This window comes from Larimichthys crocea, chromosome XV (genome assembly GCF_000972845.2).
Source record: "Larimichthys crocea isolate SSNF chromosome XV, L_crocea_2.0, whole genome shotgun sequence".
NCBI classification, from domain to species: domain Eukaryota; kingdom Metazoa; phylum Chordata; class Actinopteri; family Sciaenidae; genus Larimichthys; species Larimichthys crocea.
The window spans coordinates 6,586,332-6,613,770 of NC_040025.1; the positions used below are offsets into that span (position 1 = coordinate 6,586,332).

Here is a 27,439-nt window from a genome sequence, read left to right on the forward strand (position 1 = left end):
GGAGTGTATGCCAAGGCTCGTTTTCATTGATTCATAGTGTTGCCAGCATACAGCATTTGTCCTCTTGCTCTTATTCTTTTTCCCCACCAAGAGCTCATCTGTGCTCATCATACTCACATACTTTTGTTGCTCTTCCCTCTCCTTGCACATGAAGGTATTGCTGGAAGTAATGGTCGTGACTCCAGTTCTTCATCACAAGGGGATATTTTTTTACTTTATTGTTTCATGGCAAGTAAGTATGTTTTAAAAACTCCTCGCTGTTTCTGTGTTCATTAGGCTCTATTATCCAGGATTTCAGTTAGGATACGAAATTCACACCTCCACATGCTGGATCCGTTGATGCATGAAGTGGGCACCACTGTCAAATTTTCTGTTGTGGAAATTTCCAACAATTCTCAGACACCTCCCGGAAATTACACTGACTGAAAGCAGGTGCTTTTAGACTAGCAGACAAACTCTACATTCTCTTCATTGAAGTCCCACCAACAAAAAGTAACTTTGAGAATGTAAAAAAAAACATGGCACTCTGAAAGCAGCTCTTACAGTGAGGTCTGACTGGAGATGTTCTGGAGCGTATGGCCAAAATTCAACAGGGGGTTTCCAACTTTGAATGGATTTCATCATGTGGTAGTCCTGAAAATAAACCCAACCACATGATCCATATTAGTAAACCAGATACAAAGTATTAGTTAGTCAGCTTCAAGGGTATTTTCCATTTTTGGCGGAGTCGTTTCCTCCTATTTCCAGTCTTTATGCTTAGCTAAGTTAACTACATCTTGACTCCAATGTTGTGATAATACACACACAGAGACATGGAGATTATCTTGTCATCTCATTCTTGGAGTAAAAGTCAATAGGCATATCTCACAAACTGCTGAGTTTGTGGAGCACCCATGTTGTATTTATCCTAACTCTGCAACTTAGAGCATCCAAGTTTCATCTATATAACAGCATCCTGATGTCCAGCTTTGGCAGGACACCAGTGATGATATGAATAAGATTAATGTAAGTTGGGAGGAGGCCCAAGAACAGGGAACTGTGGAGGCTCATTGTGGGATGATATATAAATAAATAACTGGTAAGACTCAGAGAGAGCTTCTTTTATTTGTTGCTTAAAGGCTGCAATCTTCTAGCAGCACCTGACGGGTTCAGTGTTTATGCTCCATGGAGAAGTTGACCGGTGGTGTAACCTCCCAAACACATTTCTTGAGCTCAAACAGTCATGGCTGCTGCTACCCCACTTTTCTTCTCCTGATCATCTTCGCCGTCACCATGGCAGCGAAGCACAACACAGCATCACGTGGGATGGATGACATAACGTTTCTTTCCAGGCGCCGGATTGCCTTTTCCCAGAGTAGCACTATGTACCACAGGTCTGGCCCACTGCTCTGCTTTTGTGTTTCTTCCTTTCTGTGGTTGAGGTAGAAAAAAAACTGATTGGTCAATGTCAGCAATTCAGGAGCAGTCCTTCTGGAATACTCATCTTATGGGGCACTGTTTCCAAAAAATGCTCTCACCTTATTTCAAAGTGGCAGGTTTTCCCATAGTGCTGTTTTCCATTCTTTTAAATAATGCTCTCCTCTTTCCTTTCTTTTCTTTTCCTTCCGTTCAGTCCAGCTTTCCCTTGTCTTTTTCCATTGCATAATTGTAGCCACTCTCCGTTGGTCCCTCTCTTCTGGCCAAAAGCTTAAAAGGCTCAGAAAGTCCCACCATTATTATGACTTCAACTTTCCACTTTATGTGTGTCCTAGCAGAGGGAACAAAGTATTATCATTACAGTTAGCATTTTTGCATGATGTAACCTTCTTTAGTGTGCATTGAGTAGAAATCCTCCTGCAAGAGTGACACAACATCTTGTATATTAATTTAAAATAAGAGTTGATGATTAGGTGATACAATCAAACAGTGAACCATATAATGCTCTGTATCATGTTGTTTCATCCTTAAAGTCATAACCAAATCACATTTTAATGAACTCGATCCATCTGCCCATTTGTTTGTTACTCATCTGGAGCTGGTCTGAGGCTGCAGGCTAAGCCAGATGTCCCCCTGACCCCAGCAACGTCTTTGACCAAACAACAGCAACTTCCTGTTGATGTTATTTCCAGACCGACCGTGCAGACATTACTCTAGCTAATTCATTTTCATTCTTTGCAGTGATTTTAATTGATGATTTGTTCTGCACATTGCAAAGTGTATTTCACATGAAGACTAATCGTTTTGTGGAGGAAATAATGAAAAAAAAAAAATACTGTTTTCTTCCCTAAACACTGGATTCAAACTTGCTTACATCATCATTTTTGAAGCATTCTGCAGAATAGTAATTTACAGTGTTTCTAGCAACTTGACATGTGGGCCAAATACAGATTAAAGACACACAAAATCCCTGAAAATTTGGCAAACATTAATTTTCCAGTTGTGTCATCATAGAAAATGTTTGACTTTCTCAGCAAAATATATATTAGTTTAACTTTTTTTCACATAATGGAAGCCGTGCACTACTGAAGGATGAACCAAATTCAATCCATGTGTTACAAACATAACATTTAACATTTAGTTCCACTGACTAAGATTACCTGTGTAGGCACATGGATGAATTTTCATGGCTTCCTGGTAGCGGTGCACACGCAGACTTCTCCAAGACCCCTTAATATATTTCAGCTATGTTGAGTTTTGCTTCTTAATCTATATTTTTGTAGATTGCAGGGCAGATTTAAAAGCAATATTTGTTCTGATTTTATTACTTGTAATCAAACACTAGCAGGCCGACAACTTTGCAACAAAATATCAAGCAAGGTCAACAACAGCAGACATAGCAGCCAGCTAACATTACTTACTAGTCCAACAGCAGTCAGCCCAACTCGGCGTCTGACTTTCAGCCTTTTATTTCACCAAGCTCCCACCCACTACTGAAAGTCAGTCTCACATTTACTCTTGTCCAGCAGCTTCTTGCTCCCCACTCTCTTCTTTTTTCTTCTTAGCTTCCACTGCCAATGTCCTCTTCGGTTTGTTCTCCTCTGCCATTATGTCCACAGAGTCTGCCAAGCCCAGTTACATTGCCTGCTTATGCAGTTCCGGGTTCTGGCACAACACCGGCTCTGCTCTGTGTGTGCATTCCCCCCGCACCTGGACCTGAAAACCTCCTCTTCTTCCCGGTGGTTCCTTTGGCACAAACATTAACACTCCCCCGGCACCCTAACCTCACAGTCCGGGCTGCCCGGCTAACAGAATGAGCTAACATTAGCTAACAGCAGCTACAGTTGGCAGAAGTTTACTTCACTGTCCATCAGGAAACTCTGTAAATCACAGAGGGTTGTGGAGGAGCAGCCGGAGGACATCAGAGGGAAAAGCAGAAACCATTTTTTCCATAAAATATGATCCAGTTTCACCAAAATCAGTCATATAGTTGGTGGTGCCTTGAAATGTTACGTGCTTCTTGAGGGTGATTGTACCTGGAGCCCAAAGTTACAGTTGGAGAACTGATGTACGAATGACAGAGACACAATTCACCTGATTTCAAGTCAGTGTAGCATCAACACGATTTAACGTGTTATTTTATAGTAGTGAAGTTACACAATGTTACTCAAAGCTGAGTCTTTATCATGTATCATTATCGTTCACAGCTGCTTGTACAATGACAAAACTCTTAAATAAGGTACTGACTTCTATCTTCTATTCTAGCTTCTATCCACCTCTCAAAGTCATCCTCGGTTGATTTATGTTTTTCAGTTGCTATCCCTATCTGATGCTGAAGTGAAGTAGAAAAAGTAAATGTGTCTTCTTTCAATGCAATTATTGTCTCAAAAGTCAAGAAGCTTGACCCTCATTCTTGTAGAATATATTGAATCATGCTCTATATTCAGACCTGTAGTCAAGCAGCAGCAGGTGTGCATTGCACAGTATACATAATGCCATGAAAGTAACTAAACTGTTCATTTTCTCTCACTATTTACAGCTGTGGCAACACGGTGCAATGTGCAAATGTAAATGTACCCAAATATGACAAACTGAATGCATCATTTTCAGCTCAACAGAAGATTAAATATGTCATTAACAGATAATAACTAACAACCACACTTAGCTGCTGACTATACTAACTAGTCAAGTAGGTTTGTGCACATCAGGGAGTTTTTCAAGAGGTAAAGGTGTGGGAGGGTCACACCTTCAGGTTTGGGTGATATTCAGGCTAAAATCAGCGCTGCAAGATGGAGATTATTTATAGGGTCTAAAAATGTGACCCACCTTCTCTCATGAAATTCACTGATGTGCACAAACCTATTTTGAGAATACAGCTTTATCTGTGTAGTTATTATCATAAATTTAAATTTCTATTTTCTGACTGAAAATGATGCATCCAATTAGTCATATTTGGGTCCATTTACATGTGCACATGCCCCCTGCTGTAATTACTCAAGGAAAAGCAACGGTCTGATCTAACATGTCATGACACATTGTGACATGTTGGCAAACAAATAAATAAATACACTTCATTTCCCAAACTGTTTCTGTGTGTCCTCATATTAACATTGTGGTAATTAATCATGTTCATTTGGTGTTTTTATATGATTGTCATGGTGAAACTATAGTTTTTTAAATTAATTTAAAAATATGAATGTATTCATCAAACTACTTTTACATTTTCACGTTATTTTTTTCAAATATTAATGAATAAAAGGAATATTTTCTTCCTGCGCATAAAAAATATTTTAACTTATAACTATAACTAATAACTATATTTTAAAGTGTTTTGCGCGTGCGCGCATTCGCGGGAAGAAGGCTTTTCCTGATTGGCCAGAAGCCTCTGACGTCAGGTTTCAGGAATAAGGAAGTCCCCATCACTGTCACTAGCGGGAAATTTGGAAGTTGTAGTTCAGTGAAATGTCTGAAAGTTATTTGAAGTCCAAACTGAAGAGGAAGAAACTCTCTGTGGAAGAGAACCAGGCGGAACCATCCTCAAGGGGAACCCTGAACACGAGACACACGACAGCGTTCGCCAGAGACGGTCCAACAGAACCAGAGAGGTACACACACACACACACACACACACACACACGAACCTACCTCCATTAACACGTCATCAATGTTCAGCTGGTCATCAGTCCGTGACTGACGGGACTTTAACGAACCGGCGGTGCTGACATTAAACACGTATGTAGATAGAAAGCTGCCTCTCATGTGCAAGTATGAGTGTAACTTCAGAAGCATCAAAACATCTTCATGAAATAAAATATATAATGAAAACAACAACAACAACAACAACAACAACAATAATAATAGTAATAAATAATATTAATAATAACAATAATTATAGTAATAGTAATAATAATAATATTGATAATGATAATAATAGTAATAATAGTAATAATAGTAATAAGAATAATGATAACAATAGTAATAATAATAATAATAATAGTAGTAATAATAATAACAATAGTAATAATAATAATAATAATGATAATGATAATAGATACAATAGTGGGACTGTGTTTGGGTCATTTTACAAACACAGATTTGAATGAGAGTGTTTCTCCCCTCTTGAGGACCTCTGCTGACTCACACTGAGCTCAGAGTGCTCCTGATGACAGACCATGAACAGAACAACAGAGGAAATGAAATGAATGGTGGGCAAGCAGCCACTCCAAAAAGAAAAAGGATAAACTCATAAATAAATAAATAAATAGAAGAAGGTGCTGAAAATAGTATTTAATAATCCGATTTTTGTTTGGAGTTTTGTATTGTTGGTTGAAGGAGCCTTTTTACCTGTTTATTTTCTGTCCAAAGGAGAGAAAAAAAACTCATCTCATTTCTTTCTTTATTTTTATAATACGAAGAGCAAAATGTCAGAGCTCACGGGAGAGTTCTGCTTTCAAGGTTGACACATTTGACCCAGTTAGCCTGTCACTGCTCAATGGAACTACAGAAGAAAGACACAGAGCCTCCGTCACAACAGATGAAGCAGTATAAGCTTAAAAAAGGTGGATTTATTGCAGCGATGGTGTTTTAGATTGCACCTAATAAAGTGATAACTGCGAGCACGGTGATAGATCTCATGTAAAGCAGGAACAGCCATAGAAATCATCTATAACTTAGAGTCATTACACAGAATCTACATTTTCCTCTGCGGCAGATCAACTCTCAATAATAGTTTGATTGACCTTTTCTAGCGTTCTGGCTAGTGGAAGATTAAATCTAGTCTTTATACATCTGGAAACTCTTGATAAACTCTGAATGTGTCATTCACAAACATGCTCGGTCTGACTTCAGAATGAGTCTCACTGGTGTGTAATATCTGGTTTACAGGTCAGCAGTGTGGTGGGACAGAGAGCAGCTGCCTGCCGTGGAGACTCTGTGGGCGCTGACGCTGAAGACCGCTCTGCCGTACCTGGAGAACCAAGTTCCTGATCTTCCACAGCCGTGTACAGCGGTATGCTACCATCGCGTGTTCCTGTAGTGAACCCGGAGAACCATCAACACAGAACAGTTGAAATCGCTTCATCATCGGTTGTGCGGTGCTCATGCTCCAAGTTTCTGTGGCTGATCCAAACAAATATAGTTTCTGATCCAAACTAAACTCACAGTCAGAAATCATGTATCAGCTCTAGAGAGAAGCAGGGTTTGTTTTGAACTAGCTTCTATTAGAAACAGGCGTTCCCCCTCTAATTTCTTAACAGAGACAGCCTTTATTAACCAATTATTTCCAGTTGCCTCTGTGGATCATTTCAGTCAATAACTCACATGCTTTGTGTTAAAAGTCCTCCAGTCGATAAACCGTCATAAAGCATCCCATTTGTGGAAGCCTATCTGCAGGAAGTGTTGCGTTTCACTTCAGCTTTACAGCAAAGCAAAGAATGTGGAAATGTTTGGAAACCATCACTGATGCTGAGTGTCACGCCGTTCCTTTCACTCTGTTGTTGCCGGGCTGACAAAGAGCAAACTTTCACAGCCTTAAAGGGGCACTTTGTGTATTTGATGTGGGGTTGTGTGAGGTATTTATCTACTGTCAGCGTCCCGGCACAGCAAGCACAACTACACACTGCTGCGGACAGCGGCCGCACAAAAAGTCTCATTAAAAAAGGCCCACCTCAAAATAATCAATATATGTTTCTAGAATATTTTTTCTCCACTTATCTTGCCTTGTCAGACGGCCTTTTCTTTTGGCACTGACCGTACAACATTATTAACGGTGCAGCACGCTGTGTATCGCAGATCATCTGATTGGAGTTCCAGACAAACACAAGCACGTCTTTTAAAACGTAAACTCTAATGACCCACACGGCTGATCTGCAGCATCATACAGTGTGCTGCAACTCCAAGCTGGGGCGTGCTGACCACTGACACAGACCATCCCCTTACCGTCTGGTTATTGTTATTGTTGTCTTCTGGATTTGATTTTGTGACTGCAGAGCTCATGAATGTATCCACTCTTAGAGTTGAACTGTCGCAGCATCCATATATGCCCCGTGATGGCTGTCTATCTGCAGCAGTTGGAAGTCTGCATCGTTTGTATTTAAAGCACTGATCTTTGTAAAAACCTGTGCTGTGGTGCTTTAAAACAGGACAGAGATGATAGATTACATTCTTTGATGGTGCTGTAACAGGTTTCTTTGTTTCCACTCTTGGATTAATGCAGTCCAGGACCAGTTGTGCAATATTTCTCCTAAACACAATGCCCTTTAATGAGGACCCTTTCTATGTTGTCCTTTATTTCAGCAACACGTCAGCGTCACCCATCTGTCTTCAGTTGTTAAGTACTCTCACTTTTTGGTTGCTAAAGATCTGTTTTTCTTTCCATGTTACTTTAGAGACCCATCGCACTGAAGCTGGATGAACAGCGATGGTGTGACCTCAGTGAAAAGGTCGCTTCCTTCCCTGAAACTTCTCAGAGGACTTCATCCAGTCCAAATCCTCTCAGGCACAGCTCCTCCCAGCAAGACCTTTCAGTAGAGACCAAACCTGAACCGGACCCACCTGACAGACATGTGTCCGCTCACAGCAGGCAAAGCCAGAACGGCAAGACAGCATCCATTCAAGCCCTCACTAAAAGACCACAGCCTTCCCTCTACAGCTGGGAGGGAGCAGCAGCAGCATCAGCAGGACCGTCAAGTGTACGGGTAGAAGAGGAGAGGAAAGGGAAAGAGACTGGACCAGACAACAGACAGATTCTCACCAGCCAGGGGAGGGCGTCTGACAGGCGAGATGAAAATAACGAGGAAGAGGAGGTGCAGACGAGCGTCAGAGGAGATGGAGAAGCAGCAGGAGGAGTAGGCCTGCAGAGCTGCCCCATGTGCCTGCTGGTGTTCCCTGCTGGGTAAGAGATGTAACTTTCCAAATGATTTTCCATCATCTGTCTTTGTGCGCAGAACTGCGGTGACGCGTGTTCCCGTCACAAGGACTGTTCATCCATCCTGAGGTAAAGCTGAGCGCTCGAGAGTTTTAATAATCACCACACCACGTGATCTGTATTCACCTTCACACACACACACAGACCAGCCTCACCTGGTTCATTGTAGTGGCCCCTTTGAGAATCTCCCAAGTTCAAATTCTGCTTATGAGTCCGATTCTCGATCGATTCCCGTATTGATTCCTGATCAATTTCCTGTGTGGGAAAACAAGCGTGCCTACTTTCAGCGTCAACACGACTGTTTTATCATTGAAAAGCTGCTGGCTGGGAGCTGATGGGTGAGGCGAGCTAGCTGCAGCAACAGTCTGTCATCATCTGAAATGAATGAAATGAATATCTGAGCAGCTTTTTCATTTAGGATTTCTTAGACGAAGACAAAAGCAGACGCGCTGCTCAGCTGGAAATCAGTTCCACTCCAGTGTCAGATACATGACATTCCTCAAAGCCAGTGTAGCTTGCAGAGCATATTGTTGGTGTTTTCACACCGACTTGAAATGATCATTTTACAGATGACTAGAACTGTTGTCATCTTTCTTTGGACCGTTTCTTCCTCTCCGTCATGTCTTTCAAGAGTTTGATGTCAACTGTGAGAAAAACATGCCAGCACCAATAAAAGGAAGTGATAAGCTCAGAGACAAACGATTCAGATGGACAGATGATTTGAAACTGCCACTCAACTGGATTACACGAGTATTTGTTCTGATTTACATTACTTACCCAAACATCAACCAGGTCACCAACAGCAGCAGCTAACATTACTGACTAGTCCAACAGCAGTCAGCCCAGCTCGGCGTCTGTCTTTCAGCCTTTTATTTCACCAAGCTCTCACCATTATGTCCAGTAAAGCTGCTGAGCCTGGTTACATTGACTGCTAGCCCAGCTCCGGTTCTGGCATGACACCAGCTCTGCTCTCCATCGTTATTCCCCCAGACCTGAAAAACCTCCTCCTCTTCTTCTTCTTCCTGGTGGTCCAACACTCCCTGAGTGCTGTGAGCTCAAAGTGCGGACAGCCCAGCTAACAAACTGAGCTGACATGAGCTAACAGCAGCTACAGTTGGCAGCAGTTTTACTTCACTGTCCGTCATAAACTCTGTTGAGAGATGAGGCGGAGCAGCCGGAGGACATCAGAGGGAAAAGCAGAAAACATTTTCTCCATAAAATATGATCCAGTTTCACCAAAATCAGGCAAATAGTTGGTGGTGTGTGACTCAGTGCTACTTCTCCCGACCCGGAGCTCAAAGTTACGTAGTGTGAGAACAGACGTACGAATGACAGAGACACCGTTCACCTGATCACAGTGTCAGTGTTGCATCAACAGGATTTAACAAACGTTAGTTTATGGTTGCTTAGTAAATATAAGTATCAGATCAGACTCAGTATCAGAGATGCCCAATATTAAAAGGCTCTGATCAGGATGCTTGATTGTGACATCTCTCAGAAACTTAACCAGAACCAAAAAAGTGTGTTTGATACTGTGCAGCGATGTGGGCGAGGAGCAGTCCTCTTCTCAGAGCTGCTGGCATGGCGGCACACTCTGCTTGTTAAGTCACTTTTATTTCTCTTGCCTCAAGAGGCTTTCCAGTCTGTACTGAAGAACAGATCCAGGAGGACAAACAGACCTGAACCACATGACCTTCTCCCACCATGAAGACCTGGAAGAGGACAGACTACACACACACACACACACACACACACACACACACAGTGAGAGAGACAAGAGGAGAGAATGAATCTCCAGGAGGATCAAGACCCAGATCCGAAACATCTGGAATGAGGCACTTACAGGGCAGGGGAGAGAGAGAGGTCTCAGTCGATGGCCCAGGAGAGTTAATCCTGAGTGAGAAGGAGGGAGGAGGAAGAAGAGTTTGAGACACAAACAGAAACAGACAGAGTGTTTTTAGAACATTTACAGCATTCTGTCATTTTCAAACGTGTGTTACGTGCGTCTGGATGAAAGGCCGACACACTCTGTATGTGTCACTATGTAAATGTGTGTGTTGGTCACACGCTGAGCGTGTTCACCGTCAGCACCAACAGTGCATCTCCTTGTTCCTGTCTCTCCAGGTTCACCCAGATGGACTGCGACGGCCACCTGGCCCAGTGTCTGTCAGAGGTGAATGTGGATATGACCTGGTGAGTCGAACAGGATGCTGGCCGCCGTCCAGGAGCTCCGAGCAGCCCAGATGTCCCACACACTCCACGATCCTATCACACGGAGAGGGGACACACCCAGAGAGCTGCTCGTACAGACAACACTCAGTGTTCATGGAAACGGACTCAGAGACTGTGTTTAGACCTCAAGGTGAGGAAAGCCGGACATTCACCTCTTGGAGAAAAACATGTCCGGTGTTTGTCAGGAGGAGGCAGAGCAGCTGATCAGAAACAACAACACAAACATCAGAAGACTAAAAATCCACATGGACGTATTATGATCATGTGATCACATTGTGTTGTAACTGAATGATTTCAAGCACGTGGAGGTCTCATGTAACACTGCATTCAAAATCAGTGTGGTTATTTTACAGATATTTCCTGTTTTTTTTCTCTCCTGTTGTTATTATTATATTACTAATCCTTAAAAAATATAAATAAAAATATTGTATATTGTATTTTTTTTTATCTGATATTTTTGGGCTTTTGAACCTCTGAGCCCCTGCACAGCAACATTTTAATGACTCGAGTGTTTGCCGCCTTCTATTGAATCAAACGTGACGCTGCAACTTTTACTCATCTCATATTTTCTGTTGAACTCTTTCATTGTATTAAAAAGTCATTCGTTCATTCTGCCTGGTTCATGTTCCATGTAAAACACTTTGAACCGCCTTGTTGTTAAAGCACACTGTCGTTTGTAAGTAAATCCAGCACATAACAAACGTGTTACTGACTTCCCTCCAAATCTGCTTGGTGAGATGCGCACTGCACTGTGGCTGAGCTGATGATATCCACTGCACATTTTTGAATATTTACTATGAACACTGATTACTGATGAACAGAGAACTGCTGCTAGATGATAAATATTGGTTAATTGCCTTTTCCAGTCTCCTGGTATGGACAGAGTAAGTGGTGATCAGAGGATGTGCTGGTGTTTGAGACCAACTCCCATGTGACACACACTCACACACACACACACAAATAAACTGGAGCATGTGCAAAGATTTTTCTGCCATCGTCTGCAAAAAGGAAGGACTCATTTCACGGAAAACCAGTATCATTTTTAATAATTACACATATTTACAAAGATGTGATGAAGCAAATGAAGCATACCCAACCAGCATCATGTTAGGAAAAAAAAACTCCTTCATACTTAGATCCAGATTCTTTCTGTTCGATGTTTGAATGGCCCTCACTGTTTCGAGGACTCCCAGCTCATCCGTTGGTCCCTCGAGAAAACCCGGTGTGTGAGCGGATCAACCACGTGACATTTAGAAAACACACTGAATGGATGGATGGAGTTTGGGAGGAGGAAGCTTCCTGTAATGTTGGAGTGATTTCTCAAAGTGTGTGTCGGTGTGTGTGTGTGTTCATTGTGAAGGACTAATCTGTGACCGTGGAGCTGCTTCATTATCTCTCCTCTCTCTATCTGTTTCTTTGCTGCCTCTAAAGGCCCTACAGCTAATTGAGACCCTTTGACTCAGGATCAGCTAATTAATCCTATTATGTGGATATCGAGTTAACACGGGTCAGATTTCATCAAATAAATCTCATTTCAGCGACAAGGACTTCTTCCCGTCGGTGACTGTAATCCGTGCTCGTGGTTCACAGACGTGTTTGTGCATGTGTTTGATTTTATCAGCGGGCTCCTGAACGGGGTCACAGATCTGTTACTTGCTGCGTAGAAAGGTGGCAGTGTATGAAGTTAAACTCACGTGAACTAAAAAGCTTTAGGGTATAAATAAACTCATGGCTTCTTATTGTTTTTGTGCACACACTGCACCAGCGGTTGGGGGAAATGAAAATGATTCGGAAACTCTTCGATGGATCAGAACAGTGCAGGAATGAGCTAACAGCTTGGCAAGCCGAGCCTCCAAAAACCACTGATGTTAGAGAGCTGACCACCGTGTGCTGGGCTGGCTTTACACTGAGCAACTGTTGCACTGTCAGCTGCAGGTTACACACTCGCCCAGAACTCGAGCATGGCTGAGTGTTCATGAATCTGTGATGTTAATATGATACTTGTTAGAGTTTCACTACCCAAACGGCATAATAAAAACATGATTTAATAAAACGTCTCAATGTTTCAGAGTTAGAAAAGTTTGTAAAAGTGTAAATGAAATGCATCAAAACATATGTGGAACAATCAGATCAAGTGTTTGATGCCAACTTTTGATATTTGATGTTTCAGTCGGTGCTGAGCTTTGTTAACTCGCCCTGTTGTCCTGATAATAAAAGGGGGCAGACCTGGTCCAAATACTGACAACAGATGCACACGTGGTTCTGTTCATACTACACTGGGTGCTCACATGTTTCTTAGTGTGCACAGCCTAAAATGTATGACACTGTGGACTGTACACGCCAAGAAACATGAGCACGCGTCTGCGAAGACGCAGAACAGGTATGAAACTGACGTCACGTGGCTGGTAAGGATGCAGAGAGGATAATTTGGCAGTGTTGTTGTTTTACCTGGCTAGTTCAATACATCTGATGAAGTGTGAAATCTGTTTTTGAATCCAGGCAGACCTGAGTCAACAGCAAAACACTCGGCGTGAGATTCCAATTCATCTCCGGCCACTGCATCCGTGATGATCTGTCGTCCACGCGCTGTGAGAGGCATCCAACGCGGCACACCTGAAGCTGGATGAAGTATTCAGGTGGACGGGTGGCACAGAAAACAAACCAATGTTTGAAGCACCATCATTGGAATAAGTGGAGGAGCGTTGCATTACTCTGTGCTACACTAATGAAAGGAAACGTGAGTGAAGCGAAGGTTGTTTGATTCCTGCGTGTAACATGATGATGACCCTGACATGAAGCTGTAATTAACGTGTCCTCCGCCTGAAGAAGAAACAGGAGAGGTTTCAGATTTGACATCTTTTGCTTTCTTGGATGCTAAATGCTGTGTGGTCCTTCGTTTTCAGCAGCTCTCCGACAGAATGCTGTCTGTCCTTGTACTCTGCAGGCACTAGTACAAATTTGTTGACACTGTGTCTCTGTGCTCCTGTCGGTACAACCAGCCCGCCCACTCAGAGGCTTCTGATGGATCCCTGAAGACCTTCTCTTAGGAAACATTAACAGTACAACTGAACATCGTTTGACAATGATTTGTGAAGACACGGACATTATTTGTGTGGTTTAGTTTGGATTCTTCTTTGAACTAAGAGAACAGTCTCGCACCGAGCTGCAGTCGCAGCGTGTAAAGCCAGCCTCAGCACCGAGATGGAAACGACACAACGAGCCCGAAATGGAAATGGAGACACGTTTCCACAAGACAGCACAACCAACCGGTCACATGATCTTTTTTGACCGGCTGCAGATGGTCACGCAGTGGCAGCTGGTGTGGAAGAATCTGAGCTCGCCAGCAAGCCTGTACACACTGTGGAGGCAGGATCCGATGATCTGCTTTGTTTTTCAGCCGGAGTCCTGATAGAACGTGTTCCTAAAGCTGCCAGACTGCGAGTGGCAGCAAGTGTACTATGGCCTTAACACACCTTTATGCTTTGTTTCATTGCAAATACAGGTCCGCTGCATCATACTGCAGACATTTCTGAATGATAGTTTGGCAAAACTCTGGCAAAGCAGGACACAGTCTTCACTATTAAATATCTGTACACCCAGTTTTACCCCTCTCATGGCCACCAGTCATCAGTTCGGATGTTGACTTGGATGCTACTTGTGAATCTACAGAGCAGTCATAAATACTCAGTTCTACGCTGATTCTCTGGATTGATTCATTAAAAATAAAATGATTCAGAGCCGCCGTGCTCTTAAAAATATTGACTCCCCTAAAAATTTGAATGGTTTGGACCAACGCTGGCAGAGTCTAGCCATGTTTTCGATTGGTCATGATGGGTGAAGAAATGTTCAATAAGAGATAAGTGCAATCAGAGACATGGTAATTAATACGATCTTTGAGGCACTTCTTAAATAAAAAGTCATCTCCCGGTTCCAGTTTCCCCCCCATTGTTCGTGAAAATCATAAAAGATAACAAAAAGAAAAGGTTTGTGGTTACGGATGGAAATGTGCCACTTGCATCAATAAAAAGGCATCATCAATTCTGGATTCACTACCTACATTATAATACACAACAATAACTTATTTTTTTTCCTGTGTCATTGTACATTCTTGTTTCGTGTGAGGCGTCGCCCCCTCCCTACAAGATAGAAAAAAAGGAAAAGAAAAAAAAAAAAAGAAAGGAAAAAGTGCACGTAAAATTTCAAGTTCTTCAGCAGAACTGTCATATTCATCCAGGGATGTGAGATGGGTTGACGTGTTCATGATGGCAGGCACAGAATGAAACAGCTCTCTGTTCAAATTACAAAGCCAGTCGTGCTTCGACACAAGGATAGACATTCTGAGGGGAGAAAGGAACGAAGCCGAAGGAGAGAAAGAAAAGAAAAGAAAAGAACAGAAAAGGGGAAGACAACGTAACGACAGGGAATGTTCTTGAAGTCCAGTGTCTTTGTTTTCCTTGTAGATACCAAGAACGAAGAGTTTGGTACCACCACAAAACAATCTGAATCATCCAGGAAGGAAACTCTCCCATTCTCCTGTTTGCTTTCCTTGTTGACAGGTCCAGAGGGTGAGTTCATCCTCCCTGTTTGTCCTTTACTCTTCCTCCTCCTCCTCCTCCTCCTCGCCTTTCAGAGTTGGCTTGCGAGTGGTTTTTGGCTGAGACGGCAGCTTGGACAAACAGTAGGTGGGCGAAGGAGGAAGCTGGTCTCTCCTTCATACAGACTCTTCTGTGGATAGCAGCAGGGGGTTGATGTATTCAAATCCCTCAAACTCTGACTGGTCTATTCTCTTGATGACGTCCCTGAGGAGACGGAGACAGAAGGAAGAATTAGAGCTGTTGTTGTTGTCACCACACACCCAGAATAGAATGCTGTCCACAGCTAACCTGGGTCAAGTTCAGAACAAAGGCAGGGACACGGTTTGACCCAAAGAACGTCCTCACTCCTTTGGAATCACACAACTGCTCAGAGAGGCACCGATCCAGCTATTTTGGATACAGCTTCCAACACCTTGACCCAGACGCATGAATTCTGGAAGAGTCTGGAACATTTCTGGGGCCTGATAGACTTTTACTACTCAAGTGGACAGTAGAGGAACAGCAGAAAGTGACAGGAGACAGAGACAGTTCACTGTCATTCTCCTCCTCAAGTTTAATCATAAACTTGGACACTACATTTTAAAACACTGAAGAAGAAAGTATATTTATTATAGATCTGCTACATCTGGCTGTTACCTCATCTGCATAAGCGCCTCATCACATCATCTTTACAGAGAAACGTGTCGAGCTCAGTTCATTCCTAGAGGATAGCAGGGGTGATAGAAATCTGCACAACTTTGGTGAACTTTGTCTGCAGCAACAGCAGCTTATACTGAGAACAGAGGGCTGCAGAGCCGGATGCGGAGGAAGCCATCGTAGCTCCATTATTAGGGATGTAACGATGCATCGTGACACGATTAAAAATCGGTACAAATGCGTGACGACTCGAATCGGTTGACAGAAAAAATGAATTGCGATTCTTGGCGAATGCGAGAGAACTAGGATATGTTCTTTTTCGTCTTTTTTAAAATTAGAAATAGGTTACGTTATCTTAAAAAAAGTCACTGGTTGGTGATTCATTTGTTGAACGTCAGGCGTCAAGTCACGTGACTCACGTCACTACGTAGGTACGGAGCACAGAGCGAGGGAAGACATGGAGATGGTAGAAAATAGCTTTGAAATAGAGGACGCACCGAGCAGTTTGAAATCACCTGTGTGGCGGCATTTTGGATTCACTATATACACAAATACAACCGTGAGAAATGGACAGACAAAACCAAAAACAGCATGTAATAATTGCAAGAGACTGCCAATATATAGCGGCAACACGAGCAACACGCAGCAACATATTATCCGCCACCACAGTGAGAAGCACAGTAACGTTACGCTACCTCGTAAATGAAAACTGCACATTACACCAGTTTACTGTGAGATTGTTTCTAAAGAAAGGAGATATCTGTCATTTGTTTTGTTGTTTAAGATGTAAGTTGCACTTTTTAATAAGAGAACACAAACTGTTTGAGAGTTTCTGTAAAGAAAGATTTTTTTTCCTACAAATAAAAAGATAATTGTATTTGGTCATAATTTGTCTGTAGCTCTAACAGACCATTAGCAAGCATGTTAACTCAGAGAATTGTATTTGACATGAGTGACTTTCTGTTGAACACAGTGGTGTGAACAGAACATAGAGAGGAAACAGAGAAGCTCGAGGAGTTATTGATTCTCTTATTGATCTCTTTGCATCAGACCTCGATGAGTTCAGCGCTGATGGTGCATCCATAAAATTGGTATTGATCCCACCTCTAGAGAATCTGACTACCTCTGTGGCATGTGGCCACGCTCATGTGTGAGTCGAAAGCTTCTCACTCCATCCAACGGAAAAATACTCAATACAACACATCCTTCAGGTTAAAGATGCAGTTCCATTCTCATGAAACTATCCGAATGACAATCACGAGAAACATTTGTCAGAATGTGTGACAGCCACTCGTCAACACAGCGCTTTAAAAACTCTACAGGGGATCTTCAAATGACACACACAGAAATATTATAACTAACATCATCGGGGTGTCTGATCAAAGTGTAGATGACAGATCAGGAATTCAGTTAGAGTGCAGTAAGAGTAAGTATGTGTGTGTGTGTGTGTTTTATTTTACTTTGCTTTTAATCCTTTAAAATGTTTATTAGCTTCAATCCTTTAGTGTGAGTGTTAACAGATTGTGTTTTTATTGTTTTGATCATACAGCTGTTAGTTCACCTGCTCACTTCCATTTTTTTACTAACCATAAGATTTATGTGGTTATTAAAAATACATGTAATAAGAAAAGGTGTTGCTCCCTGCTGCTCCTGCTCATTTGGAAACCTCCTAATGGGCTGATGTTCCATTCTTAGGCTCTCTCTGAATAAATCCCTCAAAGCCTGTAAAATAGGAACCCTGAGTACACGATGTCAAGTGAGACAGAAAGTACAGGGTGCAGACTAATCAGTGGAGGAACTCCAGCTGCCTCTTTGTTTCCTGAGTGTGCTGCTTCCATTAACAAAGGCATAATCACAGGTAAATGGAGCGGAACCCCATAACTAGTGGGCTCGGAGTGGTTGGGTAAAAATAAATGTACTCCCTTAGCAACGCTGCTGGCTTCTTCTCCTGCAGCAACAGGCTGTTTACTCATCTGTGTGTGTGTGTGTGTGTGTGTGTATCGATAGTGAAATGAGAAACTGAAGCCCAAAAAGGAGGCCTCTCACTGGGAAAGGCTGTGAAGCTTTCCCCCTTCAGACACTAAGCAGAGGGCTTTGAAGTTAAAACAATAGGTGCGTTCACTGGACCTCCCCCTGGCGTACCAGGTGGGTGGGGGTCTTACTTTAGGGGCCACCGGCACTGTAGAACAGGTTGAGGATCCCACCCACATAGAGCGCAAGGACAACTGAATGAAATGCTACAGTGTCTTTGTTTCAATGTGCCGACTAGAATACTGATGAAGCAAATATTTTTCCTCCATCTGATCTCATGTGAAGTACTCTCACTGTAGGAGGAGGTCAACACCAATACAACAATTAGATTTAGAAAATGGTGTTTTTCTGTTTTTGGACTTTCAGAGAGAACAGAGAGGCAGAGAGAGAGAGAGAGAGAGCACAGAGAGGGACACAACAGAGGAGGGAGAAGGTTTGGGAGGTGACCAAAACAAACAGTGTGCTCAACCAACGTAAATGTTGCCCTTCTTTCCAGGCCTGGATGACTTGAAAGCATTACCAGATGCAGAGTGGAGGAAAGAACGAGGAAGGGACAGAGGAGGAGGAGGAGGGAGTGAAGAGGGAGAGACAAAACAAGAGTACGGCAGAAAGCATGAGGACGTCTGTCTGTTTTTCTCACTGACATTTTAAACGAAGAAGTCAACTCTGAACCCTTCAACAGCTACACGACTGACAGTCTAAGAAATGATTTGAATCATCTTTTTGAGTTTTATTGTACAGAGACAGCTTGAAGAGTGGCAGGAATGTGAGGAGAGAGAGAGATGGGGAATGACATGCGGGAGCGGTCCGCAGGTCAGATTCAAACCCTGGACCGTCGCGGCAAGGACTGAGCCTTCGTACATGGAGCGGCTGCTCTACCAACTGTGCTAAACGACACCCCCAACAGCTAGAGTTTTGATTATTTGACATTTCTTTAGACAGAATGTGACATAAATCTTTAACTGACGCTCAGGGGGTAGAGCTGGTCATCCACTATTCAGATGATTGGCGGTTCGATCCCCGGCTCCTCCAGTCTGCATGTTGAAGTGTCCTTGGGCAAGACACTGAACCCTATATTGCTCCTGAAGGCTGCGGAGGATCCGTATGAATGGTTAGCTCCTCAAACTGATGAGCAGATGACACCTTGCATGGCAGCCAATGCCATCAGTGTATGAATGTGTGTGAATGGCACGATACAGCACAGTGTTATTACAGTCCATTAATCTCCAAATATGCATCTGTGTGAGGGGAAAGTGTTTGAAATTTATGGCCTGAAAGAAAAGAACACAAAGGAGCAGAGTTGAAGCGTGAAGCTGGAAGGTGAAGGTGCATTCCAAACCACATGATGAAGAGAAAAAAGAAGAAGAGGTTTGTGTCAGTCCAGAAAAAGATGAACAGGCAGCAGACTGCTACATTTAACATATATCCAGTGCAGTGTCACTTTTAAGTTGTAAGGGAATGAATAATGTGCATCAAGATGAAGAGGAGCAGCTGAATATTCTGTTTCTGAGCTGCAGGCTGTGATTTATGAGAAAGAGAGAAATTAGAGGAAGAAGGAATAAAGTACGTGGATGGAGCGGTGATGAGCAACAGGTTCAGTAGACAGACTACAGCAGCATCATGATCAAGTCCCGGAGAACAACCACCAAGGACCAAGAAGACAGAAGAAGGAAGTGTGCCACTCGGGGGTGCTGGCTGAGGCTGCCATTTTCTAAGACGGAGAGCTGGCACAGAAAAACGAAAGCCTCTCTCCCCCCTCCTCCCCTCACCATGCTGGCAAGGGCCCCCAGCAATTCTGGCTTTTAATGTCGCAATGTAAATCTCTAACATGGAGGGTTTACTCTTCTCTCTCTCCCTACACGGCTCTCACTTCTCTTTCTTCTCGTGCCAAGGCCATCACGAGTGGGAGAGAAGGGGAGACTAGAGAGCTTTTTGCATCACCCCCTCCTAGTGGGAGTGGGTGACATCAGCCCCTCTCCTTGGTAACGGAGGGAAGAGAAAGGGGTGGGGAGATAAAGTGCGAGACGCGGGGAGGAGGCGTGCGTCTCCTTTTGATGTGCTCTGCTGTTTGATGCCAGGTTGATATCTCCACCACTGAACTGGCAGTGTGCTCTCCACCCTGCTCCACCACTCATCTCCCCCTCCCCTCCCCCTATACCGCCCAAACCTCTTCCACAATTGCCTCCTGAAAATGCTGTCAGAAACGAATTCAGAGCCGTCTCACTGCCCCTGTGCTTATGCTTAGAACCTTAATGAGCAGCAACAGCGGAGGTGTACAGCACCTTCAAACTGCGGGAGAGCCATGGTACCTACCCAAAGACATCTGTCACGGGTGCAGAGCATGATGGGAATGTAATATAGTCCCAATTAACACAGGGAGCCGCCTGTTGTTCCGTGCAGAGAAAAGTCATGATGGTGCCTGTGTCATTCTCCACCTCACCGAGAGACTAAGTATGGTGCAGTCAAGTACCGCGCTGAACCGGTAATGACTATACTCCTACTAATCACTGACAGCTTGAATGGCAGCAGTCAGAAATAATAAAGGTTTAGATGATAAACAGACATGTAACAATAACAACCACCACCATCTGTAAACATACATGTCTCATTAATGCAAAACTTCTTCTCCAGAGTTTCTGTGCTCTCTCGTCCAGCAGGTTCTCATGGATCGTGGCTGCTGCTGTAGTCCTGCACGACATCCACTACATATATGATATATATATAATAATATTACATTATTACTATAGTCATTATTGCTACCATATCTCCATTACAGATTATAGTTAGTTAATGACTTGCTGTTGCTGTGAATCTGTGTCTCTCCATCTCTATCACAGATTCCACTGCTACTGTAATAATTTTATCATTCATTGTAATTGTACAATATGTTTGTGTTGATCATGTGTACAGACACATGACATCCATTGCACGTCTGTCCGTCCTGGGAGAGGGATCCCTCCTCTGTGGCTCTTCCTGAGGTTTCTTCCACCTTTTTCCCTGTTTAAATGTTTTTTTGTGGGCAGGTTTTTCCTCACTTGAACCGAGGGTCTAAGGACAGAGGGTGTCACTCCCTGTACAGATTGTAAAGCCCTCTGAGGAGTGTTGTGTGTTGCCTGGTTCTTAAACCTTCAGAATACTTTAAATATCTCCGATTGCCTCAAGAAACCTCTTTTCAAAAAGAGGTCCAACAATTTTTGTACCTTCCAAAACATGCATGCCAACATACAGAAGCAAAGTGCTGCCACACCGGAAAAACATATCAGTTTCATAATATATATTATAATGTGATCATTTACTGTTTTCATGTTAGAATGAGGAAAGGTGTGCTGAGAGCAGCTAAACAGAAAAATATGGCTCATTTACATGATGAAGATCTGATGAGATGAGATTCTGTTGTTACTGAGCACAGTGGATGATAGTGTGATAAGTACGCGTACATTAAGAAGTATTTTAAAATGCATGGGGCTGTACAGGAGGCCCCTTGTCTTCTCTGAAGGATGACTGTGACCTTCTCATGTGTTAAACTAAAATACACATCCGTCAGACCATTTGTGCTGTTTTCCTTTTTTCTTGGTACTTTCCTGCTACCAAAAAGCATCCGAGGCCATCTATCCAATAATAAATGGACTTTTTCTGGTCTATGTACCACTCAGAGTACTTTTAAAATAATCCTGCCATGCAAGGTACCAACTGCCCATCAAGAGTGGTACAGCACTTCCTATCCGATCTAGAGTGCTCACAATAATACTGAGCTCACCCATACACACACATTCACACACCAACAGCACAGCCATCAAGAGTAATTTGGGGTTCAGTATGTTGAGTGGAACCAGGAACTGAACCAGCAACCCTTTGAATGTCTTTGCCTCTCTATAGAAGAGGACATCGAACCAACGACCCTTGAATTACTAGATGACCCGCTCCACAGCCACAGCCGCTCTGTTCCATATTTTCGTTTTTTAATACATGTTCTATTGTCATTGATGAGAATGTTAATAAGAGTCCATTGTTTAAGAGGCAGAGCTGCACGGCGTGTTTCATTTTCGGCCGAGCTCCTGCTTTTGAGCGGTGTAGTTGTTGAGAAATGGTTGAGAAAGTCCAATAAAAGCTTTGCAGGAAAAATAGAAATGTTGGAGCCTGAAAAATCAATCCAGCATGGATTCAAATGAAAATGTTGTCTAAGCCTGGTAATATCTATTGGCATGGCCTGCCAAAGCCTTATGGAATCCATTTTGTGACAGCACAGAGGAAAACAGGCCATGCTTGTGTTTTCGTGCTGTGGCTGTAGACAGTCTGCAGACAGCGGAGCCTGCACCGTGTCTGTTGTTGTGCCAGATCTCTGCAGCCTTTTTTCTCCAAAGCTAAATCTTAAACAAGGGCTTCTGTCAGATCCTGAAGGCTACATGTTTGCATTAATCAAAACAACGTCCCTGATGGATAAAGACATCAATGTTTGGAACTTGCAGGGGGGGATGTTTTTCTTTATTGGATGCAGAGGTCTTCTGGGAAGATGGCACAGCACTCACTGTTTGTGTGAAAATACATGTCAAATCACAGATTTCTTTTACCCTCTGTTTGACCGTGACAGGTTCTACTCATCACATGGGCTATTTTCTTTGGCTTGCACAAGACAAATCTGAATATGAAGTCCAACTGAAACTCAAATGTATGTTTGCCGAAAAAATCAATATAGATCTATAATATGTCTTATTTTATTACTTTTCTGCTCCCATTTTTCTCTTAGATTGTTTCTTTTCAGTTGTTGCTGTACATCTTTAGTACGGAGTGATGATGTCAGTACTGTAATATGATTGGTGCACTGGATTACTTCATCGTCAGCAGCCCTGGCAGTTTAATTTACACCACACTGTATTTTGACTATCCTGGGGGCTGACATTGTTGCTGACTGTTTAGCCCATCATTAGCACTAAGCGCTCAATGTGACCCTGTGATTTGAATCAGTGTGTAACAGAGAGCTGAGGTTACACTGATCATTCCATGGCTGTGAGGTGAAGCCAATGAGAAAGTGCCAAAAAACTGCAGTTCCTCAAACGTTCACTCGAGGCAGGTTACATTACTAGTCAGTCTCCATAAGTCCCCATGTTCAAATGTCCAACTTCACAGCAGAGGTAACATGTTTACAGCCTGGTACAAAAAACTGTTTTGGTCTCTGTAGCTAATTTCCCCATTCATGACAACTGTACTGAAGATGAATTTATATACAACTCACCTGTTCAGATTATATTAAGGCTTAAAGTTATGCAGAATTAAGAGTGTGGATGCTCTGATGTATAGGTGGGTGTTGTTACAGATGGCTTAGGTCCGCTGATGATCCACGTCTTTGATGACTGTTAGATTCTGAGCTTCAAAATGTCTCTTCAGAAACCTGTGGGGCAACACTAGTAATCTCTGCCTCTTTTTTACAAAAGGAGATGAACACAGCACAGTGTGCAGGAGCTGCAGATAACTCAGAAAAGTAACATCTAGTGGAAATCAGTGCTCAATTAGTAATCAGTGCTAACTAGCTGCAACTTTCTGAGTGAAAAATCAATTATGAGAAAAAGTTTTAGTAGTAGTATAGGTAGCGGTAGTATTATTAAATTATAATATTATTATAAATAATATAATAATTATGTATAAATTATAATATGATTAAAGTTTAATTGAAAGGGCTGCAAACCTGTTTTTCTATTTTACAGGTAGTTACTAATTTGACTTTCTAACTGAGCGCTGTCAAATGTTTATTCCAGCGCGTCAGGTCTCTGCAGACAGATCTTCATATAGAAGTGTGTGAAAGAGAAAGAGCTCTGAATTATTCACACGACGTTGACTTTAATGATGGCACTGATGTGAGTGGAGGAGGCAGTACTTACTCATCATCTGGTGTTAGCTGCACTGGTTCATTAGTAAACTGCGTGTCAAAGTTCTCGAGGCCGTAGTCGTCAGAGATTTGAGGTTTGAAGGGCGGCGTCACCTCTTTCTTCTCCAGCTGAGGAAAAACAAACACATAAAAATGTATTATGCATAATGACTGTTTTTACTCAATAATGGAGTAGAGAAAAGAAACAGGGACAGAGTTCACAGGCACGTCATCCAGCCCAGTGGCTCTCAAACTCTGTGGGGTGGGGCATAGAGCCACAGTGGAAGAACACGGAGGGAAATAAGTTTAACGAACATCATTCATGGAATAAACACAAAGACCTTTTTTCACTTAAAACAACCTTGGATCTTTTTTTTATTAGTTGTACCACTGATGTATTCTTACTATGTACTAACTATACTTTCAAATGAAAGGAGCGTGTATGTCTGTCTTTTCATTTTCTCGACAAAGACCCAGCACAAAGGCCACATATTGCTTAGAATTGCAGGTATCAGGCTGAGTGTTCACTAACCTGTTGATAGCCGACTGTTCTAGCTATCATCAGTGACTGTTAACAGTATGGCAAACTGTTTAACGATCTGGATTTAACATAACAGATATGAAAAACATAATTTTGACTAGTTACACTGTGATTAGTCGGAATTATTTAGAATTATTAGCTCCTCACACGTTTGTGCTTGTGTTTTTGCCGTCCTCCAAACTCTTTGTGCGCTGTGCCAAGTATCAGTGTCACTGCAGCCTGTTGAGAAATCCAAAGTTTGACAGGCCTGCTCTGCCTAGTTATGACTGCTAACTGTGATCGGACCACACTGTTCACACTATGATTTTAGCTCGGGTAGAGTCAGTGAGCTGCAGTGTTGCACAGGGTGACCTCATTCAAATGTGGACTGAAAACCATCCAACAAATTCAGTATTTACTCCTGTTTGAGTAACATTTGTTAAAAACTACAGTGACCAGCTGTTTGAGGAATAATATATATATATATATATATATATATATGTGTGTGTGTGTGTAATATATAAGTGAACAATGTTAAACATCAGATGTTAAGTTTAAACACTGTGGCTCCGTTCCATATGGTCAGATGTGCTACAGTGAAAGATGGACACCTTGTTGATACATTTCTCTGTGGCAATGAAGATAAAAACAGTGAGAGAAAAACAACTGAATGGAGAAGGTTGAGGCAGCAGAGTAATTGTGCCCGAGTGATTCAGCCAGCAGAGTTTTTGTCTGGTGTGTTTCCATGGTTTCACATTGGTCCCTCATCCTGTTAAAATGTTCTCTGAGGACATTTTCTGAGAACACAGTGAAGTCAGGCGGGCACAGAAAGAGCACAGGTACACAGATTTACTCTCCATGTTGTTGTTTTTTTTGTTGTTTCCTCAATTTAAGGACATGGTGCTTTTTAAAAAACCCTGCTCAGAGGAGGAAGAAAATAAAAATAAAGGCCATCATGGTATTTAAAGGCTGATCAAAAAATAAATGAAAGTCATTCATGCAGACAGTCTGTTGAGTGCTTCCTCCAGAATTTAGTATTAAAGCACAACACATCCTTGACTGTGGTGATCTGTACTTCTGTATGATAACAGAATAACAGCACAATAATGAAGATCTGTGATACAGGTTTTTGGTTAAGTATATCTATATACATATATATATAATAATGATCACACCAAACAATTATTTTCCAGTTAATAACAAGGTCACAAGGAGTAATGTCTTGTAATAACATTGTAAAAATGTGGTCATCAAAGTGTGGTAATATATGAATAATAATAAGGTCATGTGTTCACAGAACTCATCAGTACTTCTCTAATTTTCTATTTTTTGATGTTTAGGTGTTTCAAAATAAAAGCATACCATGAAACTGAAGGATAGTTTCCTTTGAGCTGCTGCTGTCTGAATGTGAAACATCTACACAGTGGAAATGGACATTGTACTGCACATATGAAGACACTGATGGAAGGACCCCACTGAGTACATCTCTGTTACATTACAGCCACAGAGCTGTTTGAGTCCCTTTTCCATGCGTTTTGTACAATATGTTAATATGTTATGTATCTAATAGTTTCTCTTTTGGCTGTTTTTACGATCAGGAGTTAGGAAACAGTGTTTTATTATGAAAATTAACCGGATTCTATGTTGTTTCTGCGATCTGCTCGTGCGGCTGCTGGCGGTGTTTGTCAAAAATAGAACAGCTGTGTATTCTCAGCAGAGCGGAGTGGAGAGATGCTGGGATGCTCCTGAATCGGACCACGGCACCTTCAGTGGGGCTACAAACATACGAAACGCAGCGGAATCCAGCTGTGACGAAGTGTTCAAACAGGAGGTCAGAAAACAGAGAGAATAAAGGCTCTGTGCAATATTTGAAAACCAAAAAGCAGAAGCAGCGTGACGTACAAAGAGTCTGACTGTGACACCAGAAACATCCAAACCTCTAAGTGAAATGAGGTCCGGTCACATCACCACACCCCAACAAATGCTGACTCAAGTGACATCACTTGAGGAAACATACAGTAGCTCCCTCTGCAGACACGAAAGGCTTCATACAACAACACCTGGAAACACACACCGATGTGTAAACCTGATGGACTCTCCTTTAACCTCCTGTGCTTTGTCCAAACGTTAACCACACTGATCAGAAAATCACTTCAGGAATACTCCGACAGTTGTGTCTGTATGAATTCTGTCGAGGAATGTATTAAACACTATTAAACCAACTTGCTTTCCAGTTGCACTTCTTGTTTGTCGCTTGTTTCCTGAGTGTGTTTAGTTGCTAGTCCCAGTCCTCCTGCTGGTTTCTGCAGCACTTTCTGTGCTTCATTAGTGTTATTAGTTCAAAAGCACTTGTGAGAACAGCTTCAAACAAACAACACAGAACACTTTCTATCTTCCCATCGCTACCTCTCCATCACATTGGCCTATCTTCCCCCAATCTCTGTTTCTCTCTTTGCTAATTTCTTTTTCAGCGCCTACCTACACTCCTCCGTCAGCTTCACCCCCTCACATCCCGTCTCCATCTTTTTCCTCTCTGTCTTACTCATTGTCAATTCTTTCATCTTTTCACATCCCTCTGCTCTCTCCTCCTACTTTACCCAGTCTCTCTGATGTGTTGTTGGGCAGGAACGAGCACAGCACCTTTACACACACACACACACACACACACACACACACACACACACACACACACACACACACACACACACACACACACACGTGCCCCTCATCTGCCCCTGAGGCCAGAGGGGCACATGAAAGAGTAACCGAGCGCCAGGGCTACACAAGGCGATCTACGAGTTCTCAGATCACAGGAGCTGTCAGAATGTGCATGTGTGTGTGTGTGTGTGTGTGTGTGCGCGCGCGCGTGCACGTGTAAATTCCAGTGGCATCAATGCCATGCAATTGGATGATGTGACAAAAAGCCTGATCTGAGGTGGTCGTTAATGTGACTGGAGACTGACTAAAGTCAACAGATGTGAAGCTATGCATCACGTGCAGACACACACAAAAAGCGGACATGATGGGGAGAAAAAAAATTCTTGTCAAAGGAAAACGATTTTAGACAAATATCAATGAGGAGTACTATGAACCTGTTTTCTGACTAGAGGAGTTTTGACTGAGAAAGATTTGTGAAAAAAGATTTTATTTCACTTAAGGTAGCTTAGGTCTGGATATAACAATAAAATATAATTTATAACATGAAGTCTGTTACAAACTGAGAT

At 42.5% G+C, this 27,439-nt stretch overlaps 2 protein-coding genes and 1 long non-coding RNA gene across 6 annotated transcripts in view; 1 reads left to right on the forward strand and 2 right to left on the reverse strand.

The window, feature by feature from the left end:
- Window positions 1-1,101: 1,101 nt before the first annotated feature.
- LOC113747688 (uncharacterized) lies at window positions 1,102-5,121 on the reverse strand. Of its 2 annotated transcripts, none has more exons than XR_003463785.1 (3): window positions 5,062-5,121; window positions 1,518-1,747; window positions 1,102-1,410 (listed from the first exon to the last, which is right to left on the reverse strand). It is a non-coding gene; the product is annotated as an uncharacterized LOC113747688 (long non-coding RNA). The 2 variants fall into 2 exon arrangements; XR_003463786.1 differs by lacking the exon at window positions 5,062-5,121 and adding an exon at window positions 2,577-2,817.
- Window positions 4,783-11,340, forward strand: si:ch73-70k4.1 (FA core complex associated protein 20). Its single transcript, XM_019255323.2, has 4 exons — window positions 4,783-5,021; window positions 6,301-6,424; window positions 7,803-8,308; window positions 10,466-11,340. The coding sequence occupies exons 1-4, from the start codon at window positions 4,879-4,881 to the stop codon at window positions 10,536-10,538; spliced, it is 846 nt and encodes a 281-aa protein (XP_019110868.2). The 5' UTR covers window positions 4,783-4,878; the 3' UTR covers window positions 10,539-11,340.
- Window positions 11,341-11,598: 258 nt separating this feature from the next.
- prkcz (protein kinase C, zeta) overlaps window positions 11,599-27,439 on the reverse strand; it is a 113,407-nt gene continuing 97,566 nt past the window's right edge. For all 3 annotated transcript variants that reach the window (XM_010749875.3, XM_019255564.2, XM_019255556.2), the window contains 2 exons: window positions 23,709-23,824; window positions 11,599-15,372 (listed from right to left, as the gene is read on the reverse strand). In XM_010749875.3, the coding sequence (XP_010748177.2) occupies window positions 15,285-15,372; window positions 23,709-23,824 (204 nt within the window). In that variant the 3' untranslated portion in view covers window positions 11,599-15,284. The remainder of the gene's footprint in view (window positions 15,373-23,708; window positions 23,825-27,439) is intronic.

Coding starts and splice junctions, on each gene's coding strand:
- si:ch73-70k4.1 (XM_019255323.2), top strand. CDS start 4,879: ATGTCTGAAAGTTATTTGAAGTCCAAACTGAAGAGGAAGAAACTCTCT. Junction 5,022..6,300: donor GGTCCAACAGAACCAGAGAG/GTACACACACAC, acceptor TCTGGTTTACAG/GTCAGCAGTGTGGTGGGACA. Junction 6,425..7,802: donor TTCCACAGCCGTGTACAGCG/GTATGCTACCAT, acceptor ATGTTACTTTAG/AGACCCATCGCACTGAAGCT.